The sequence below is a fragment of the Crinia signifera genome, chromosome 1 (assembly GCF_055691185.1).
Source record: "Crinia signifera chromosome 1, ASM5569118v1, whole genome shotgun sequence".
Classification (NCBI taxonomy): domain Eukaryota; kingdom Metazoa; phylum Chordata; class Amphibia; order Anura; family Myobatrachidae; genus Crinia; species Crinia signifera.
The window spans coordinates 325,196,662-325,219,413 of NC_139217.1; the positions used below are offsets into that span (position 1 = coordinate 325,196,662).

The 22,752-nt window shown below is 44.6% G+C and overlaps 2 protein-coding genes across 3 annotated transcripts in view; one reads left to right on the forward strand and one right to left on the reverse strand.

Moving 5' to 3' along the window:
* RNF212B (ring finger protein 212B) overlaps positions 1–3,042 on the forward strand; it is a 116,125-nt gene extending 113,083 nt beyond the window's left edge. Inside the window, exon 17 of the transcript XR_014474967.1 lies at positions 2,937–3,042. The gene's annotated coding sequence lies outside the window, so the exon portion shown is untranslated. The remainder of the gene's footprint in view (positions 1–2,936) is intronic.
* Positions 3,043–3,769: 727 nt separating this feature from the next.
* Positions 3,770–22,195, reverse strand: HOMEZ (homeobox and leucine zipper encoding). 2 transcript variants are annotated; one of them, XM_083188366.1, is made up of 3 exons: positions 21,979–22,195; positions 8,337–8,405; positions 3,770–5,632 (listed from the first exon to the last, which is right to left on the reverse strand). In XM_083188366.1, exon 3 carries the CDS (start codon positions 5,547–5,549, stop codon positions 3,861–3,863), a length of 1,689 nt encoding a protein of 562 aa, XP_083044492.1. In that variant the 5' UTR covers positions 5,550–5,632; positions 8,337–8,405; positions 21,979–22,195; the 3' UTR covers positions 3,770–3,860. The 2 variants fall into 2 exon arrangements, with proteins under 2 accessions (XP_083044492.1, XP_083044482.1); XM_083188356.1 differs by lacking the exon at positions 8,337–8,405 and having other exon boundaries at positions 21,979–22,194.
* Between the last annotated feature and the right edge of the window lie 557 nt (positions 22,196–22,752).

Here is a 22,752-nt window from a genome sequence, read left to right on the forward strand (position 1 = left end):
CTTTTGTGCAGCACGTAAGATCAGAAGATTCAGCTAAAGATCCACGGGAGCGCGCATCGGACAAAAATCGGCCGATTTTCGACCGATTATCGGTAAACATCGGACGATATATCGGCCGATTTATTGGAAATCGGCCCAAAAATCGTTCGAGTGTGTGGGCACCTAAAGAAACAGTTTTGTGCCTGGTTAATTCCGGTTTCAGCTGTGAGTAGGGTACATTGATAGATCGCTTAAAGGTCTGGTGGCATTTGCCCTATATTTAGTGAATTGAATACAAAGAAACCTTTATATGGGAACAATGCGAAAAAGTGTGAGTTTAGGTATACCGACACCTACTAGCCAATTCAGACTTTATTACACATATTAAGGGTGATTCTGGTTGGTTTGCAAAACCAAACTTCTTCTTTAATGGACAAAACCATGTGCACTGCAGGTGGGGCAGATGTAACATGTGCAGAGAGTTACATTTGGGTGGGATGTGTTCAAACGGAAATCTGAATGGCAGTGTAACTAAGACTAAAGGCCCCATACACTATGCGATTTTGGAACGATGCCACACGATTTGAGCACTTGGGCTGATAAATCGCGTGAAATCGGCCCAAAATCCCATGTGTTTGACATTTGATCCGATGCGTGGATCAGGAGGTTGGATGTGCAGCATGTACGATCACGTCCGACCTCCTGCAGCGGGCGGGCAGCTCTTAAATGAGTGCCCGCCCGCTGCAGTGCTGGACAGTGGACACTGATGATCTGGTCACCGCCGCACCACCCCAGCACTGATCTGATTAACACTGCGACCCCACTGCTTCCTCCCCAGCCGGCCACTCATTTGAGAGCCGCCGCCGCCTGCCCCCACTGCTCCTCACCGCCCTGCAGCTCCCCGTTGTTATTTTTTGTTACATGTGATAAATCGCATGCGATTTATCACATGTAAAAAATGGCACATCGAGTCCTAAATTGTATGTGAGCCTCCCGTGGAGCTGCCGGGCGGCTCGGAGGAGAATTGGGTCCGACTTGTCCTTAGGACAAGTCGGCCTAATGTATGGGGGCCTTAAAGCTTCCAGTATTTACCCTACACAGAAACAAAATAACTCACCTAAATGTAACTGCCTGCACATGTTAGATCTGCCCCACCTGCAGTCCACATGGATTTGCAAACCAACCAGAATCACCCCCATTGTGTATTAATTATTTTCGCCCTTCTCAGTCCAAAGAATGTGGAAAAGACCAAAACAAAGCCATAGGAGGATCGACACCACTCATATAGAAAGGACAAAAAAAGGGATGTATGATATATTCTTTACCCTTTTGTTAAAATCTTGTAAGCACCCAGAATCTTAATTTATTTCAACGTTGTATCTAAGTTTGTGTTTCTAAGAATTGGTAACGTTCCTCATTGACATTTTTTCCTGGGCTGCTTTAAATTGCGCCAGGCTCCAGGATCCCATTACATTTTGTTTGACCCCAATTACTGTACCACAAAATAAAAAAACCTTTGCAAAATTAATAAAAAACAAAAAACAAACCCTCATCTGGACCCTTTTCTGTGTTGACCTTTTAGTGTCGACCTATCATTGGGATACCATTGTAACAAAGTGAACCCTATTTCACTAGTCACCACTGATTATATTATATGGACAAACTGTATTGTCATGCTTCTGGGAGTCTCTAGTTTTCGTTCCCTTGTAACAATCTAGAAATATTATTGAAACAAAACACAGATGGTATAACTAACAATGAAAGATTTGTCTGGAAAAACTACTAAACACGATCAACCACAGTTTATTAGGATTTTGTGGTAATTTTAATAATGTGTTTTTGGCTCGGTGCCTGTGTGCCCAGCAACAATATACTACCTCCTATTCAGCCAGTGGCATATTACATGCAGATCTGTAATGCACAAACTGACTGACACAGCAGCATATCATGCCCAAATTAGTGTTCTGTCCAGATACAGAGCAGCTTACACACATTCTGACCAGAGTATGTGGTTTTGTATGGATAAGTCACTTCATGTCACAGTTCCTTCCAGATCATATCATCAGATGTTTATTTTTTTCCCAATAAAATTACAAAGCTGAAGTAAGAGGAGCTCATCCCATGAATGAGAGTACAGTAAAGGTCCCAGTGCTTGAAGTTCAAGTGGCAACATGAACTCCCAAAGGAATGTGTATTACATCCTGGCTGTCAACATGGCGGCAGTCAGAATACTGATGCCAGCATCCTGACTCTTAATCAGAAGACCAGCACCAAAATCCCGGCATGTATAGAGATGCCGACGCCAGAATCAAGACTCCCAACCTGCCAATCATAAATCGGTGGTCGGTTATAGGCTCCCATACACTATTTGCAATTTGGGCCTGATTTCACCCGATTCCAGCAGATCGGGCCAAGAAATTGGGTAAATTGGCCCAAATCGCATGTGTATGACATGCAATACTATGGGCAGTACAGTGCGCATTGGGATTTAGGGTTAGGCTGCAGGGAAGGTTAAAGTCTGGCTACAGCGCGGGAGGCTTTGGGGTAGGAAGCATACATATGTAACGTTTAATACCACACACTTACTTGGCTCCTACCAACAAAGACAGATGCCTATTTTTAATTTATTCTAAAACACTGCAAAGGTCAACACTGATGGTCATATACTAAACAGATTACACCTACTGACAAGAATATCGCTGCAGTTATGCTTGGACCATTTTTGCAGGAGCACTGCATTTAGGATATGTTTATGACACACAACGTAAATAATTAGCCATTCAGTCTAACACGGTTAATAATTGCAATGAAAAGGCCTTGTTTGTTGGTTTTAGCAGTTATTCAGGAGAATAACAGTAACAATATTAGGGAATGTTTAATTATATCTTCACATGTTATTGTATTGTTAGAAGACTACACTAACACGTGTGTGCAATATGGTTATCTCTTTTAAGCAGAAACAGAAACACTCATAAGATGCCTATTAAGGCTTTGCATTGACAGGAGAATGAGAAGCACTGGAACGTCACATATATGGATATTTTGTCTATGCCGATCACTAACCTTCATGGAAAAATGGACATTATGACACAGTTGATATTTCCGATGTTGGCATTTTGCAGGTTTCAGCAATAATGATGTTGACATTCCAACTAGGTTGACATTATCAATATTGACCTTCTGCTGTTGCCATTGAAACCAAACACAATTTAACTGTATACAATGAAATATACTGTATGTCAAGGCAGATGAAAAAGGTTCATGTTACAAGGTTTTTCCTCTATCCTACTCTATTGTATAAAAAGACCAGTTGCCTGCATCACATCACACCAGGCACCCACCAGGCAGTGGTACCTTGGTTGTACTTTATCAAGGCCATCTAGGGTCCATCTATGCATGGGATGTTCTACACCAGTACTACGTTCAACGCCTTATTTATACCATGAGAAGACCACTAGTAGAGTAGATATAGGATCTAATAAAAGTGTCTGATGAGGACTGTCATTGGCAATAGTGATGGGTGAAGAAGAGAATCACTTTACAGCAGAATGTTGTTACTTTTACACATTGCAGAATGCTAAATAAATTAAAACTTTATATTTCTTAATAGACAGAAGTTTCTAAGTAAAATGGTGGTGTTGCCCATTTCAACCAGTCAGGGTCTATAATTTTGTAGGATGCAATAGTGAAATGACAAACTCTGGTTGCTATGGGAAATAGCTAGACTTCATTTTTATAAGCTTTAGTACCCAATAGGCTATGAAGAAATAAATACAAAAGCTTTTTGACAAAGCCACAAGACAAATTAATGCTGCATATGAATTTTCTTTTTTATTCAAAGACCATTGTTAGGAAAAATAAATGTTTACAGTAGTGGCACTCTAGTCCTGAATAAGAACAACATCATCATCATCTTCCTCCTCCTCCACCTCCTCCTCATCATCAAGACATACCTCCACCTCAGCTGGTATATTAGATTTGTCACTAAACCAGTCCAGTACCTGCTGCTGGCTTAAGCCAGACTCTGTCACTAGTGATTGCAAGTCTCCCTTCCGCAATTCATAATGAGCACACCAGTACTTTTCTAGAACATCAAACTTTTCATGTAAAGTAGTGCATGGAATATTGTCCTTGGGAGGAGACTCACGTCCTGAACAGTTTATTAAAATAGGTTTGGCATTTGAAATGTTATATGCAGTATTTGATGGTCCAGAAGCAGTTGCATATTTATTATGCATTCCTGGCATTTTTCCCATGTTTTGTCCTGTATGGGGACTAAATGATGTGGCCGACTTTACCATCGGCCTTTGCACTACAGGCAAGGTCAGAGCTTGTGTTGCTGAGGATGTTAATGGTGGAACGGTAGTTCTGGACTCCAAATCTGTGGATACTAGCTCTGGAGCCAATGTTCGGACTCCAGCATTTTCTACAGATGACTGTTCTCCGTGTCTTCCATTTTGAACAAGATGTTGTGGTTCATCTAGCCAACTGGGGCGTTCTTGGGCATTATCACGGAACCACTTAAGCTGGCCATGTTTAAGAGCATAGCGTGTATCTCCAAACCACTGGATAATCTCTGATCTTGGAAGTCCAGTAATATCTTCAAGTTTCTTGTAGTCTTCACGGCCTGCCCATTGGCACTGCAAAAAAAAAGATTTCAGAATGGTCAACTGTTCTTTGGTTTTGCGCTGGCGTCTCATGACTGGCATGTAGTAATCTTCCATTCTGAGGTTATGTATTCCATCACTTTGATTGTTATACCCATCAGCTATAAATCCTTTGTAGTCATCCATATTCCAGGATGTAGGCCAGAAGCTCTTCTGGTGTTCCTCCTCAGAGGAAAGGCATGAGACAGCAGATGGTCTTTCCATCCTATCAGCTCCCAATACCGGATTTGCAACAGGAGGCTTTACGGAATTCTGAAGTACCTGTTCTGGCTCAGTGTTTAGGTTTGAAGTTGTTGAACAGGGTCTGTAAGTACCTGATAATTCCCTGCTAGGGACTTCCACTCTGTTTTCATTGGTGTGCTTGGTAGCCATTTGTGGTTCTCTTTCTGATGACATACAGTTTAATCTTAATTTCTTGGGTTCTGGGGCAGCATCACCTGAGGGTGGACAAGGGGCGCGAGGTAAAACTTCTTGCCCTGCGTCACTTTTTGTGGCAGGTATGGGAAGTTTTTCTAAGTTCTTAAATGCATTTGATTTCTTAGCAAGATCCACCAAAGGCTTAAAATGTAGCTGATCCTGATTATAGTGGAGACGTGAACGTGTCTCCTCTATTTCCTCTGAAGACCAGCTTATACCACAGCGAATGCGCTGTACCATGAACCAGGTTTTCACTTTTTCCATTTGAAGTCCATACCGTAAACAGAGTAAGGCAATCTCTGGCATGCTAGGATAGGGAAAGTAGCTGAAAGTCTGGAGGAGCTGATGGTTATCATCTAACTCATTAGTCTGCTCTGCCTGAGTCCAAATTAACTGAAGATCATCAGAAATAGGAGGCAGACATACAAGTCCTGGCGTGACTTCTGAGTATGTAGCAGGAGCCTTTGTGGTGCTGGTGGGAGACATTATCCAGCTAGTTGTGTAGTAGCATAAGTTAGGTCGTGATTTTCATCCACCCAAATTCGTTCATGAGGATTTTATTGCATCTTCTGCAAAAACAAAGAGGAGTTTGTTAAAGTGTAAATCGAATTGATTTTATCAAACAATTTTATTTAAACAAAGTATTGAAAAAAGATACTGTGGACCAAATGTAATATTCTCCGAGGTCGGTGGCCATGCAGGATGCCGTATGAACTCTGAGGGTTTTTTTTAAGTGTCAATCATTTACAAGGCACCTCATTAAAAAAAAAAAAACTCAGATTGGCCGGCATCCCCCATGGCCACGTAAGTGTATTCCGTAAAAATTGTTTGTTTAGGTCTATTAAGATCACTATGTGCCTGATTCAGGGATATATGAACATTTCCAGTGGTGGGTGGATCACATGCACAGTACCAATTATGTGCATGACCCCAGCCGAGCAGTTCCGGTGGTCATATTGAGCTGAATCTTTGATGCAGCATTGGGGTTGCAAATGGTGACAGGAGGCTTCTTTTTCCCAACTGATGCCTCCTGCTACATTAGCATTTTTAAACATCTCACTAAAGACGCAGCAGCTACATGTTCTTCTTCCATCGCAGAATGAGGCTCTAATATGGAACCAGCGAGTGAAAAAGATCATGATTATATAAAAAATAAACGTTTTTTTTTTGGTTAACTTAAATGGGATTTTTCTTATTTAAATTGGATTTTTATAAAAAAGATCAGGTAAACCAATAAACCTAACAAAACAATACAAAGTTCTTTTAAAATACTGTAACTTTAATATATTTCAATTAAATTACTTGACAGTGTAATACACACTGGGCGACTGAGCTGAAAGTCGCTCAAAACAGGAGGTTTGAGCGGCTTTCAGCTCAAAGCCCCCAGTGTGTATGGCCCGGCGATGAGCGCTGCTGCGCTTTCCCGCAAAACATCGCCGGGAAAGCCGTTCATCTGCTGGTTATACCAGCAGATGAGCGGCTTTCAGGACATCTTTGCATAGCGCTCTGCTATGCAACGCCGTCATCCCCCCTCCGTCGGCCCTGGGCAGGGGGAAAGAAGCTTAGTGTGTATGCACTGAGCGGCTTTCCCCGCAGTGATGATAGTGATCAACGCTGTCCATGCACACTGGGCATAGTCGCCCAGTGTGTATGGACCTTAAGAATGAATCAGGCATGGCACAACATGCAATGTATATATCACAAACTGCAAAAGGAAAGAAACAGGAATGAAGTTACAATAGTTGGCAATTGCCTTGCCTGATGTGTAACTCTGAGTAAGCCTACACATTAGGTTTATTAAATGTCTTGAAAACTAAACAACTTTTGCAGCTTTACAAATACGCAAACTGTTTCTTAGTTTTGAATGCACCAAACCAAGGCCCTCATTCAGTTTGAGTTGTAGTTTGCTAAAACTATTACCCGTGGCGGTTTGCTATACAGCGCACAATACCAGATGTTCCCTGCTGTGTAGCCTAGTTGCAAAGCCAGGCACAGTTCGATTGGGAACGTTGGAAGTGTACCGAGTTCAGCAGTAGCGGATCCAGGCACCATGCGAGGGTACGTGCTACACTAATTAGGGGTACATGGTGACATTAAAAAAAAAAACCCCACAAAACTCATGTTGACCTTTTCATGTGTAGTCCTTTTCTATTTTGACATTTTGCTTGTGTCGACCTTTTGTTAAGATCAACCTTTACATGTTGACACTAGCGATGGTGCACAATGCATTTATAGATTCGCATGTACAGCAGGGCTCGACAAAACACGCCGGCCAGGTCACCATGGGGACCAGCAACCAGATTCTGCTTCCTGGTGACCAGATTTGCCAGAAAGCACATCTCCCCAGGCGGAGTGGTGGCTTGCGATAGTGGCAGCAGCCGGGCAGAGCAGTGGACAACTTACCCAGCTCCCGCTGTATCTGAGCAGGTCCATGGCCCTGCTATTTCAAAACTCAAGGCGGTTCAGCAGTCAATCAGGAGCGAGCTGCCTCGAGTTTTGAAATATCCGCGTTTCGGACCTGCTATTATATAGCGGCAGCCGGGTGAGTTTTCAACGCTCTGTCCGCACATGTTTGCCCCGGCGCAAAAATCTATAAGGCTTTGGTTGCTGCAGGTGCTTCAGTGAGCAGGAAACCTAACAGTATAACCCACCACTGGGCCCTCTGCTCATGTTTCTGATGACAGGAGTAACAGAGGCTGCTGCAAGCACAGGATAACCGCCACCGGAACCCCCTGTTCTAGGTACAGTACACAGCACTGCTTATATTGTGAAGGGAGATGGCGGATTTCCGAGGAATACAATATTTGGTGTACTGGCGGTATATAGATGTAGGTCTCTCTCCGAGCTCCTTCTCTACCTTCTGCTCCTCTCTCTGCCTTCCACTATTCTCTCTTCCCTCTTCCGCTCTCATTCTCGCTCTCTGCCCTTCTCTCTATCCCCCTCTCCCTCTCTCTCCCTGGCACCACTAACCACCCCCTTGCCCTATAATGGTGCCCCCTGTCATTTTTTCTGGATCCTTTCCTGCCTGGCATCAAGCATGAAACCCATCGCAATGAGCATGTAGGTAAGTAACACTTATGTGGCATAATATGTAATATGCATTACGACGAGTGATATTCTATATAATGGGCCTTACAGTTTTTGGTATAACATGTAATGGGCATTATGGCATGTGGTATAATATGCAATAGGTATTACGGCATGTGGCATAGCGTGTAATGGGCATTATGGCATAATATGTAATTGGTGTGTGACATGAGTAATAGGCATTACGGTGTACATCTTCGGCGTGCACCGTGCCTGTTTTTAGTTTGTCTGGCTCCTACACGTTCATCCTGGCTCCTAGATTTAGAAAAAAAAAATGTTAAGCCCTGATGTACAGTATGTTAAGACAAATGTACAGCAACTCAAAATAAGGGCTCAGAAACATTTACCAGCATATGCACACCTCATAACATTTAATTCCCCCTCTCATGAGTTTGTATAGATAGGAGTACTATTGAGGATGGGATGTTTCTATGGGCAACCAATTTGATTCTCCGCATGTGCATAAAAAAAAAAAAAATCAATGCTTAACTGTACAAAGATCGGTATTGCAATCCAGCACGGAATTAGGCAAAACACAGCTATAATTTCAGAATTGGAGACAGATAGAATAGTGACAACTTATCACCAAGTGGAGAGTTAGCAGTGTAAAACTGTGTCAGGATATCATATATACACAAAAAGACCGTAGGTGTCAGCATTTGTCCTTACTGCTGCAAATCTGAATATATCTTTCAAAATGAAAGTATGAGGCAGTTATATTTTGATCAATTATCAGCAAAAAATTATTGGGCACTAAAAAAAATTTATCCGTTATTTATCCCTGGCAATCCTGGTAGGCTGCCTTAAAAAAGCCTATTCTCTCTCATTCTCTTTTTGGGGACAATTGGCTATTAAATACCCAAATACCCAAATACCCATGGCAACCTACTGCCCTTATTTGAATAGCTCCATTAATCCCACATCATGGGTTCTTAATTCCTACACAAACCAAAATAAAACCATTTGCTGCAATCATCTGCAACTTCGTCTAACATGCACGCGCGTCCCTGTCAACACGGCGTCGGGGAGCGCTTTACCTGCCCTCCGCTTTAGGACGATGGGCAGAGTTAGGGCAGGTGAAGGGCTCAGACAGAACAGGGCTCAGGAGCATCTCAAGCGCCCCCTTCCATCTGATGGCAGGCCCTGGCAGTTGGCAATAGAATCGCAGGACCCGCAAGCATGAGAGGCGCTCCATCTATATATTGTACTTAACATACTGTGTAAACAATGGCCCAATACTATACGCATGCGTCTGTGTGCACTCATTCTTGTGTTAGTTCTTCCCTGTTTACCAATGACCATTACTTGTGACACAGAGCCGAGGGCTGCTGTTCTATGGTTCCTCTGTGCCTAGCATATATATATTATCCCATCTTACTGGATACAGTTTATGCTTTGAAAGTAGGGCATATGGGTAAGTATTGCTAGACCAGTGTCTGTTCTAGAACAACGATTTGGTTAAAGTACTTAATGGCACAAGTACTACTAGGTTTCTGGTTGCCTCAAAACTGGAAGATTTTACTTACATAATTCATAAGCAAGGTTGAAAAAAAAAAAACACATGTCCATAGGTCAGATTTCATAAATACTATTTACATTGTTTTTTTATCCAGAGGAGTGCATAGAAAAAACCCTGGTGTAATTGCTGCTAAATCAGTACCATACAGTATTATTCTTTGTAACCTAAAAAGGACAGCAATCAGATACATTCCTTGAATCAATTGTGTTGTGTTTATAAGCTCCTTACCTGATCGTGATAATCCTACTGCCAGTAATGTAACTTCCTAAGGATGCACATATTCGGTGAGTGCATTCAAATCACTGTTGCGGGATAGAGAAGATCTGTAGGAACATTCAGCATTCATGGGAGATGCATGAAACACACATCACATATGGCAGCGTATACGCTTCCACCCCCAGCTATTTAATGGGAGAACAAAAGGTTAACTCCACCTCTGGTGTCCACCCAGTTAGTCTGTCAAGATCCTTTGTTCCCTGACCTCTTCCCTCAGCTGAATGGGATTAACCACTCTTATGTTCAAAAACCCAACACCCACTCTGCCCATCTTCTTTCTTACTATGATTGTCTAGCTGAAGTGTTGCTCCTTGTTAGCCATTGATATACATATATAGATGTAATCAAGAAGTTTTTGAAGTGATACTTTTTATTGGCTAAATAGGACTATGTTAGGCAATAAAGGGCAACACTTGAAATACCTTACTACCCTCAAATTACTAATGATTTATCATTATGCCTTATAATAGACATATAGATTGACAGCCGATAAGAACTACTAGGCCCATCTAGTCTGCCCTAAACACATGTACACAATTCTTTGTCAGGAGGATTGTGGTTGGAAACCAGAGTACCTGGAGGAAACCCAAGCAAGCAAAGGGAGAATATACAAGCTCCACACAGTTAGTGCCAAGATGGGAATCAATCACCTCAGTGCTACGAGTCAGTAATGATATCATTGCACCATTTGTACTGCCTTAAACAAAGGGAAAAAACGAAAATATGACGTGTACAACTAGAAAAAATATAAGTTACTAAAAGTCACACACAAAAATTGCATCATTCCAACCATACATATGCAGAACTTAAAATGTGTTCCATCCTTCAAGAGTATCATATGTTACTATTTCACAGACATTTATATACTGTACCACTTGCCAAGTTCTAAACCTGTTCTAAAGTGTGAAAATACCTACTTGGCTTCAATTATGCACAAAATATCTCACTAATGCTGTGTACACACGGGGGCTGAAATCGCTGGAAATATGGTCGCTGGCGACCATATTGCCAGTGATTGGGAATGTGCCCCGGCGATAAATCGCCGGGTGCCCGCTCCCGTTTTCAGCCCCTTTCCAATCGCTGGTCGCAGGAGCTTGCTCCTGTGACCAGCTAATTACCTCTGCGGCTCCCCCAGCAGAGGTTCCTTTTCATCAGCGACCATCTCTGGTCGCTGATGAAAAGGAGACACTGGGCAATATATCTCCCCCCGTGTGTACGGGGCTTAACACAGCTATTACATTTTGTGGAATAGCTAACATCAACGTAGACAGTCAAAAGGTCGATATTGACAAAAGGTTGACACAAATTATCCATGTTGACCTTTTGTCACTGTCAATCTTTTGACTTTCTACCGAGACATGGTCTGTGAGTCTCCGGTACCCCATGCTCACAAAATCACAGAAACACCTTTCCTAATTCAATTTTAGGAACTGGGAAAAATAGTAATGTCTGACTTTTTGCCGAATCTCTGTCAATGTAATGGGGATCCAAATGCAAATCAGATCCGGCGGTACACGTCCTGACCTTTTCATACCCCCACTATCCACGTCGGCATGGAGTTGATTTTATATAGTGTGGCGAGCCCGAAGCGTGGCGAGGGGACGCAGAATACATGTAAAGTAATACGCGTCCACTCGCCACACTTCGGGCTCGGTGGCTCGCCACACTATATAGAATCAACTCCACGCCGACGTGGATAGTGGGGGTATGAAAAGGTCGAAGGACGCGTACCGCTGCGCTCGCCACGCTTCGGGTTGGCGTTGATAGTGGGGGTGGCGTGGAGGTGCATTTAACATTGTAAGGGTGCTTATACAATTAGGGTGCTTATACAATTAAAAATCGTATAGGGGATTATACAATTTAAAATCACATCGCATGCATGCATATGGCATGCAATGCGATTCAATGTCATACAACTTAATATCGTGGGCGCCATGCTAGGAAACAAGTACCCACAAAACCATTTATGAATAAGTTTAGTGTTCCCGCTAGGCTGTTTTAGCGGGGCGCTGCGCCCTGCCCGATTTTTTAAAGGGCAAAATGCGCCCTGCCCCTCTAAATCAGCCTGCAGTCTGTCCCGCCGGAGTGCCCGGGCCGTCGCATCGCTGAAGGGGGCTTGCCCGGCCATGGCTATGTCCCGGCAGCTCAGTGACGTAGTCATGGCCGGGCAAGCCCCCTTCAGCGATGCGGCGGCCCGGGCACGCCCCCATGTGCAATGCGGCGGCCCGGGCACGCCTCCTTTGGTGATGCGGCGGCCCCTCCAGCGACCTGCCTTATTTGGTTCCTAGAAGGAACACTATAAGTTGTATTTGGTAATGCTGTAAGTCAATAACAAGTTCTCACATTAATGGTGTGTACACACTGTCAGATATGCCGTGCTATGCGAGTCCCGATACGATCAGATCGGGACTCGCATAGCACGGCATGCATGCAGTGGCACAATTTTGACTATATAGTGCAGATCTGCACTATATAGTCTTGGCTGCCCTCTCTATTTGACGGCCGACTTACGCTTCCACAGGAGCACGCATCGGCAGCGCATCGGCCTCGCAAGCCCTAAAAAAGCATGCGATCTGTATGCGACATGGCTTCCGATGTTCACTGTATCAGCAACATCAGAAGCCATATCTGCCCGTGTGTACACACTATTACACAGCACATTTACAACAAACATTTATTTAATTATTTGTAACATTAAAATTAAACTTTGATCTAAATGGCTGGTAGCAAAACATTTTGTATGCAGATACAATAGTAATTACATACAGATTACAGGCATGCCACATATCATTTTAATCAGCAGAAGCTGCTTCTGTTGTGGATAAGATGTATTTTACAGGAAAAAAGAAAGTTTACTCTTATTTTTAAAATTACAAATAATTTTTTAAATGTTTGTTACAAATTTGCTGTAATTGTTTACTTGTAAGTAAATTTGAGCATTTCTGAATACAGCTCACACCCCCCCCCCCCCCCCCCCCCCCCCCCCCCCCCCCCCCCCCACAAAAAAATAAATAAATTTGCACAAGCCGATTTTGGTGACATTTACCAACATACTGGATAGTGACCCCGTTATTCACAATTAATTATTCATTTAACATCACAGTAGTTTTTGGGCAACAAATACTAGATACAATTCCTAGCCAAATAAATGTGAAATGTGTTTTTGGCTATTACAGCCATACCACTTACTAACAGGGGTACACATGCCAAAATTAGCAGTAGAATGGTTTGTACTGAACAGTAACTTTAAATGTGGCGCTGTAAAAGGATACTGCTTTTCCAACAAGTTCGTAAAATATCAGCCTCGGTCAACCGTAAACACTGCTGCAACTTAGCCACCAGGCAGTAGGTCACACAAGAGAATGAGACCGCCAAGCGCTGAAGTCTGCGGAAATCATTTTACCTTTGTTTAATCAAGGTCTGCTGAGTTCCAAACTCGCAGCGTGACCTGTGACGCAGCTGGCCTTCGCAGCGTGACCTGTGACGCAGCTGGCCTTCGCAGCGTGACCTGTGACTAAGTCACGCTGCGCAGAGCTGGATAGCCGAGGAAGGGAGAAGCCAGGCAGCGTCTGAGCTAGTGTTCCGACTCTGCCCGGCATTAGACTGTGCCATTTTAGGGCCAAATCCCGGGATCCCACCGATCCCGGGATTGTCCACCCTAATTACAAGTCCGTTAAGTAAAACATTATAAACTATAATTAGTTTATAAATCAATCAAGGTAATGAAAAACATGTAGGCCTAAGAAACAAAAGTATAAATAAAGTATTAAAGGAGATTTATTCAATGGTCCTCATTATGCGGGGTGTTGTGATTTTTGCCTATTACTTGGCACCGGACTATTCAATTGTACCTATTTTTTTGTGTGAAAATTACTCAATTTTCATACAAAGCACATAGAACTCTGGATAAGTTCCGGGACCTACGTGTTTTTGCCCCCCAAAAAAACTCAATCCTGGGGGGGGGTGGGGGGACATTTGAATAGCCCCAGGTGGGTCAATTGTCTGTGAAAAAGGGCAGCGGATAATTGAATACCGGCCAAAACATGCATAGAAAGCTGCATATGTGCTGTCAATGCGGACAATGCACACAATTGGTTATTTAGCAAGCAGGACTGACTCGTGTCAGCCTTATTCTAATACAGTTCTCTAATTGTGACCTATATAAAAATACATTTATATACATGTTATTCTGTTTTCCCTGTTATACATTGTCAAGCACAGTGAATATTTCAAGTGTCTGGTCTACTCCCAACCTGTCACCCATACCATTAAATTTGTCTGTTTAGAGGCAAATGTAATGTAATGCTGAAATCTGCATGCATTTAACCATGCCTTGGGTGGTTTAACACATGCAGCTTTTCGCATTATATATAGGGCAGTATTCAATGAGGATAATTCGCAGTTTCACGGCGAATTTGTGCTATTTTCGCGTTGGTAGGTGATTTTTTTTTGGGTCAGAAAGCGAATCACCTATTCAATGTGCACTTCTCGCTGTCTTTCTAAGTGATTTTCGCCGTGTGTCGCCGTGTAGCAAATCGCCATCTTTTCATGGTGAAGTGGAAAGTGAACTTATAAAATAAAGTTGTTGTTGTTTTACATTTGGTGTAAAAAAATCTGGCATTTTATTCTGAGAAGGGGCATGCTATTTTTATTCATGTGCTTATAGCACATTAATATATATTTAATTTAAAAAAAAAATCTTTTACACAGAGCAGCCAGCAGGGGGCCGGGAGCCGCTCATTAGATATCCATATATTCACTGCACCCGATCATTACATATGCACGAACAGGTGCAGTGAATACCTGGTCCCCTGTTGGCTCTCCCGGGGGGCAGCCTGTGCTGCCTAGCTCCCGGGGAGCCCACCTCTCCCCCACATACGTTCTGGGGCAGGCAGGGAGACTTCCATCTACCTGCCTGCCACCGTCCTCAGGCTCCCTGCGGCGTCAGCCGCAGGGGTTCACACTCGCCGTCAGGGGCAGCGAGCCCCTGCGATGTTGAATGGGGGGACAGCGAGGCTCCGGAACACGGCGGGCAGTTGCGCGTGTGCAGCGAATCCTAAACAGGATTCGCTGCACGCCGTCAATATTCTCATTGACTACAGCCCATAGTTGAGCTTGAATAAGAATCATACAAACTTGAAAAGTTGTAGTTTGCAGAACACACACATTGGTTCATTGGATCTAATCACACACACTCTCACTCACACTCACTCACTCTCAAAGGCAGGGGTGGCCAAACCTGTCCTCAAGATCTACCAATGGTGCATGTTTTCCAGGCAACCTGTGGATCTATAGTAGAAATGAATGCAGCAGGTTTGAAAATGTGAGCAGTATTGACTGCAGCTGTGCACCTGCTAGGTGATCTGGAAAACATGGACCATTGGTAGATCTCGAGGACCGGTTTGGCCACCCCTGCTCAAAGGGCTAAAGCTCAACATGGACAAAACTAAACTCTATATCTTTCACCCAGCCAGAATAACACCCCCTACTAATATCTCTATCACTGTTGATACATTCCTAAACTCCGCTGCTTGGTTATCACTCTTGATGCTTCCCTTTCCTTTGCACCCCTCATTCAAGCTCTGGCGCAATCCTGTCAGTTCCAGATACGAAACACTGCTTGCATCAGGCCATTTCTCTCCCAGAGTGCAACTAAACTTATCATCCACTCACTGGTCATCTCCTGGCTTGACTACTGCAATGTTCTCCTCACTGCCCTCACTCACTCCCTTCCAAACTGTCCTCAACTCTGCAGCTAGGCCAGGGCTGGACAATTGCGGCCCTCCAGATGTTGATGAACTACAGTCAGTCATTATCCCGACGTTGGGATCCCGACTGCCCGGAGTCAGACAGCATGGCGAGTGCAAAAAAGCCCCTTGCGGGCTCGCTGCGCTCGCCACGCTGCGGGCACGGTGGCTACGCGAGCCACCTATTCTATTCTCCCTCTATGGGGGTCGTGGACCCCCACGAGGGAAAATAGTGGGTGGCCATCGGTCACCCGGCGTTTTGACAGTCGGGATGCCGACGTCGGGTAAATGACTGTCGGGATCCCGACTGTCGGGAACCCATCCGGCACCCTTCCAGGATGCTTTGCATTAGTTTTGCTATGTGGCCATGCTGAAACTGATGCAAGGCATGCTGGGATGTGTAGTTCATCAACATCTGGAGGGCCGCAATTGCCCAGCCCTGGGCTAGGCTTATCATCTCCCATCGCTCCACTTCTGCCACTCCCCTTTGACAAAATCTGCACTGGTTCCCATCCCCCTACAGAATCTGCTTCAAACTTCTTACCCTCACATACAAGGCCATCTCTAATTCCACTGCTCCATAAATCTCCAACCTCATCTCCCTCCCTCTCTATGGTCGGCCAATGACCATCGCCTCTACTCTACCCTGATCACTGCTTCCCATGCTCGAGTTCAAGATTTTGCCCGTGCTGCACCTCTTAAGTGGAACTCACTCCCCTGCTCCATTAGACTTTTCCCGACCTTGCAAAGCTCCAAACAGGCACTGAAAACCCACCTATTCATCAAAGCGTACCCTTCAACTGCATAACCTAGTCCTGAAGCTGCTCCTCCAACCCCCTGCTGCATGCCTTAACCATCTCTGCTTTGCCAAAATAATCATCATGAATACAACATATGCATAAAATTATCTGTATTTGTATTATAAATATACTAGGTTCGCATGCAAATAAAATAGGAATAAGTTTATAGCAAGGTTGGTGGTTTGTAGGAGGATGAAAGGAGAACGGTTCATTTGTAGCAATTTGGAGTAGCAGAGTTAAAATTATCTTAAGGGGCCAACACATGGGGAGATGTTAAAGCATTCAGCGGAGAACCTAATCTTTCAAATGGTACCTCATGTATCAATATTGGTTAAGTATGAAGGGAGAAGTAGCTGTGTAGGTTCTGTTTTAGGTGTCAAGTGGGGGGGAAAGAGACTGCACAGTGGTCTGGTAGCAGCAATGGCAGTCATGTAACAGTGCAGCTAGTCTCATTAGTGTGTGGAACCCCCCATGTTTTTCATACACTGATTGGATACAGTGCAGCGGAAAGGTTGAGCATAGTATTTTTTTTTTACTTCTATTTGTAAACAAACAATACATTTTTCAATAGTATATTATCAATTTGTCAGAAGGGAAGAATGTAATCTTTCAAACCGTACCTCATTTATCAATTTTGGTTAAGTATGAAGGAAGAAAAAGGGGGTGTGGTTCATTGTTCCGACAGTCGGGATCCCGACAGCCATTAGCATTACTGGCCGGACTCAGACAGCATGGCGAGCGCAACAAAGCCCCTTGCGGGCTCGCGACGCTCGCCACCTATTCTATTCTACCTCTATGGGGGGTCGTGGACCCCCGGGAGGGAGAATAGCCGGTGCCCGTCGGGAACCCGTGCGTCGGTATTTTAACAGTCGTATCCCGGCATCAGAAAAAGGGAGCATCACGAAAAAACACCTTGTAGAAATATTAATGATTGTGATTATTTTAATCAATGGCACAAAGTGCAGTCTTATTTTTCAAAAACACCTTCTGACCCATTATCAGGGAATTAATACAGCAATTTCCATAGACAGTTGCAGTGATTTTTGAATCAAGGGATTAATTTTAATATTATTTTTGATCATTTATTACCATGCGCCTCAGTTGAGAGTTGTGGGTGTCCCCCTTCCACTGTATAACCTAGTCCTGAGGCTGCACCTCCAACCCTCTGCCTCCTGCTTTGACCATCTTTGCTTTGCTTACTTCCTGCTATCAGACCACTTCCCACCTGCATGCACCATATGTCTTTAGTCTGTCGCCCCTTCCCACTAGATTGTTAGCTCCTCAGTGCAGGGACCTCTTCCCCTCCTGTTGTCAAAGCCCCTTTGTCATCACATTTCCCTTACAGCTCTCTCCTACACAGCGACAATCTTTGCCCACATGCTCTCTTGCTGGTGAAGGCTCATCTCCATCTATGGCTGTCAGCCCCTAGTAGCATGCCAATTACTCCTTCTCTACTTACGTCTAAGCTGTTGTACTGTGGTGATTTTTGTTACCTGTACTCAATATTTGTTATTTATTTACTGTAATGATAAGTTCTGTCTCCCTGTACTATTCTATTGTATGCCGCTGCAAAACACATGTCGCGATTTATAAATAAAATGTAATAATGCTTATGCAGGGTTACTATTACAGAAATAGACACTTTCAACATTTAATATAAACCAAAGTATGATTGATATAGTCAAAATTCTTACATGATATATGTATATGTCTGTAAGTTTCTATGACTATAACTTTGCAGTAAAGACAATAACAATATCGATAATTACATTTCGTGCATATCATTTCGTGTATGCGCACTATATTGTTAACAATGCACGCACCACTGTGTAACCTAACCTCATGTACTTAAACTTTTGATATCTGACTCAAATGCTTGAATGTACAGCAATGCACCTTGTATTGTTTTTATGCTTTGACTTAATAAAAAGTTGTTAAAAAAAAAAAAACAATGCACGCACCTGCGGGCAATTAGCGCCCCCGCCATTTGTACATGCAGTAAAAGCCTGACTATATCGCCAACGACAGCTTTACTCCTGGATGTGGCCACTGAACAATATGTATGTTGTTTTTAAAACAACACATTTTATTTGAATTTATATAACAAATTTGAGCATCACTGGCATTTTTAGCAGATATTTTAAATATCTCTCACAGAAATGTTGGTACTCAAAGGGTTAAAGTGTATGCACTATATAGTTTGTTCAGGCGTTCCAGGGAAATCATTCGTAATATTGTATCATTTGCACTGTAGTATAATGTGTACCCAGCTTTCCAATATTCACAAAAGATATATTTTGCCCTGGAGCTCTGTGGAGTTCAAATGAAATTGTTAACGATATGGTTCAAAGAGCATATCGTCTAATGTGTACCCAGCTTAACTAAAAGTGTGTACACAATATGCGATATCATTAATGATTTTCCCATTGAAATGCCTGTACTACTGGACAAACTATATCGTGCATACGCTATCGTTCAGCGGCTACATCCAGAAGATGGTCAGAATTTGAACGCATGTACAAAAAACAGAGGAGGTAGTGATCGAGCCACAGTGAAAAAAATGTGGGTACCTGAAACCCCTCACTTTACAAAGTTGGGGTCACACACACCACATAATGCTTTTGGGGGAGGGGTGTGACCAACAGTAAGAGAGCATGCCCCCGTCCACCGCTGCAGGTCCCCCCCGCAGGCCCCTGAAGCCACTCGACAGCTCCTGTTGGGTCAACCAGAGTGCATCATCAGGAACCCACTAGGTGGCCCCCGGTCTTGTTCCCGATACAATTGACCTATAAAAACCTTCCCTTTGCACAAACAAGTAGTGTTCATAAATTAGTTTCCCCAGTAGTTAATGGGCTGCCTTGTAAGTGGGGGTTTCATATATCGTGTTCTAAAATGTTCTAGCCCACAAAAGGCCCTCTCCACCTGCGGAGCAGCCAAATCACTTACATTATGCAATGGCCACTCGCGTGTTGCTAACATCTGAAACGGCTGCACTAGTGAAAACTTTTATCCCACCTGTTTTTGTTCACTTCCTGTAGGTACTAAAGATCTGAAGCAACGTATCACAGCAGCTATTGCGTGTCACAGTTGTAACTTAAGCTGGCCATACACTAGTGCGATTTGGCCACTTTCACCTGATTCAGACGGATCGGGCCGAGAACACCAGTGAAAAGTGGCTAAATCGCATGTGTTTGACATCCGATCGGACATGCTGCACATCCAACCTCCAACTCGTACAGCCTCCCTGCAGTGGGGAATGGGATATATTGTATGCAAAAAGACTGAATACGATATATTGTATGTGATCCTGTCACCCAGGTAGTTCCCGGGTGCCGGACGGGTTCCCGACAGTAGGGATCCCGACAGTCGTTTACCCGACTGTCAAGACACCAACAGCCGGGTGCCCGACGGCCACCCGCTATTTTCCCTCGTGGGGGTCCATGACCCCCATAGAGGGAGAATAGAATAGGTGGCTCGTGTAGCGAGCCACCTTGCCCGCAGTGGGGCTTTTTTGAGCTTGCCATGCTGTCTGACTTCGGGCAGTTGGGATAATGACTGTCGGGATCCCCACTGTCTAGAGTCCCGTACCACACCTGTAGTTCAAGGTGGAATGGCTGCCACTTCTCCCCGCAGAAAATTCGCAGTACTTCCTCACCTTTGCGGCCACCGCTTACGCTACGGAACTTACCTACTGTACACCCCGGGTCCACACCACCAGTAAAGTTATGGCAAGCCCACAAGGGGCATCAGCGGTTAAGTAGTGGCTAACGTAACTGGTGTAGCGGTGACCACAAAGATGAGGAAGTACCGAAGTCACAGTAGGGTATGGGGGCCCTCTAGTCATAGTACCTTACAGAACACATTAAAAATATCTTTCTTTTACGGTAAGACTAGAATCTCGAAACGCGTTGGAGGTGACTGAGGACCTCTCTTTGGACCTACCCAGTGCTAAGCTATTTGGAGCCTGGGCAGGGTGCACGTCCGGACTGCATCCCTGCCTTTAACAATGCTTGCCAGCTCCAAATACCCTTAGGGGTAAGAACCTCTTCATGTTTATTTATATCTTATGTATTCTATCTGTTAATAAAACCTTTCATTTTAATCTTTGGCGCCTGGTACTATTGTCACACCAACCCACTATTATAATAAGCTGTGGAAAAACAAATGTACTTACGACGGTGACAAATGGCTGCTCAGGGACTATGTAAAAACCGGACCCGGACTACACTCCGGACCGCCGGACAGGACATCAAAATCTGCAGTCCGGAGCTTGTAGGGTCAGATCCAGGGGGTGTCCAGGACACCCCCGATTTTCACCCATACCCTGGCTGCTCATGCTAACATGCCTTTAAACAATAAATTCTACATTTATTTTAACGGTACTTGTGTATTATCACGGCGCCCATCGCATCGCATACCACTAATTAAGGTATGCGACGGGACCTATTTGAGGCTTTTCCCGGGCAGAGTGTACAATTTTAATATCGCGTCACATCGCATGCCATTATAATGGCATGCGATGCGACACGATTTCAATGTTAAATACCCAGCCAGACCCGATTTTTAATTGTATCCCACCCCACTATCAACGCCAACCCGAAGCGTGGCGAGCGGCGGCGGCGGCGGTACGCGTCCTCCGACCTTTTCATATCCCCACTATCCACGTCGGCGTGGAGTTGATTTTATATAGTGTGGCGAGCCCAAAGCATGGTGAGCGCAGCGAGCCCCGAGAGGGGACGCGCATAACTTCACAAGTATTACGCGTGCGCTCACCACGCTTCGGGCTCGGTGGCTCGCCACACTATATTAAAATCAACTCCTGGATAGTGGGGGTATGAAAATGTCGGAGGACGCGTACCGCCAACCCGAAGCGTGGCGTTAACAATGGGGGGGCATTTAACATAGTCATTACCCATCAGGGTGGGTGTACATTCTAAAATCGGGTCTGGGGGGCATTTGACATAGGAATTAGGCATCTGGGTGCATGTGCGACTCAAAATCAGTTGCATCGCATGCGATCATATCACATGCGATGCGATTTTTGGTTGTACAATGACCTGCGATGGAAATTGGGGGCGCCGTGATAATACACAAGTACCATTTTAACTTCTTAGAATGTTATGTAGTCATGATGTCAACACTCATAATGTCGACATCAGTGTAGTAGGTTACGTTTATAAGCGTGAAATTTCGTCATTTTACAAATGTGTGTGCGCGTCTCCGTACCAGATATGGGGCATAACCTGGGCAGGCTGTGCCGGGGGTAATGCGCTATACAGCAGGCGCGTCACATAAGAACAATAACCTGGGGACATCGCACATAGAACAGGGCAGCGTATGCACAGCGCGTACAGCAGGGTGGCAGCAGCGAACACACAGCGCCAGATCCCGCAGCCGCCGCGCTCCACCCCTAGTCTTACACCCCGCCGCCGGCTGACTCGCTCCGTCTCGGAGTCGAAGAACATAGCACTATTACACCAACTCACATCGCAACATGTTACATCCACTCGGGGTCTTCTGCTCTATCTCAGCGCCGTGCCCTCGAGCCGTGCAGCGCTGCGGGTCGACTTTCTGCTGCGCCCGCGATGTCCCCAATCGGCTTGTTGTTTTGGTTGCGCCCGATAATATCCCCGGATCGGGTCGTTGCCAGGCTTTCTCTCCAGCGACAGCTGATCACAGATTGGAGCAGGCACAGGAAGGGTGGGAGCAGCTGGCGGGATGCTATTGGCCCTCGCTCGGGGGCGGATCCCGCTGCTGCTGCACTGGCAGCGCTTTTCCTGTTCCGGCTTCCGCCAACAGTTCAGAATGCGGCTGCCCCGTCGGCCTGTGTGCACTGTGTCGGGTTGTGTGTCTGTGTGTACGGGTGGGAGGGGGATGGCGTGGAGGTGTCTCGTTACCAGCAGCAACCGAGCTGAGGCCCAGAAGAGACCCTGTAGCATAGCCCAGCGACGAGGGCATCCGGATGACTCACAGACAATGTCTAGGTCGATACAAGCAAAATGTTGACATAAAATGATCTATGAGTTTTTCACTATTTTGGGGGACTTTTCTATCATGCCGAGCCCAGCATTGTGAGTGAATTGAGCCATGTGAGGGTATGCGCCACACTAATTGGCGGTCCACATGCTGAGTTGTAGACATTGACACAAAAAAAAAAAAAAAAAACTCACATCAATCCATTTGTGTGTTGTCATTGTGATGTTGACTTTTTGGTGTTGACTTTTTGACTGCTTACCTACACATTGGGGCAGATGTATTAA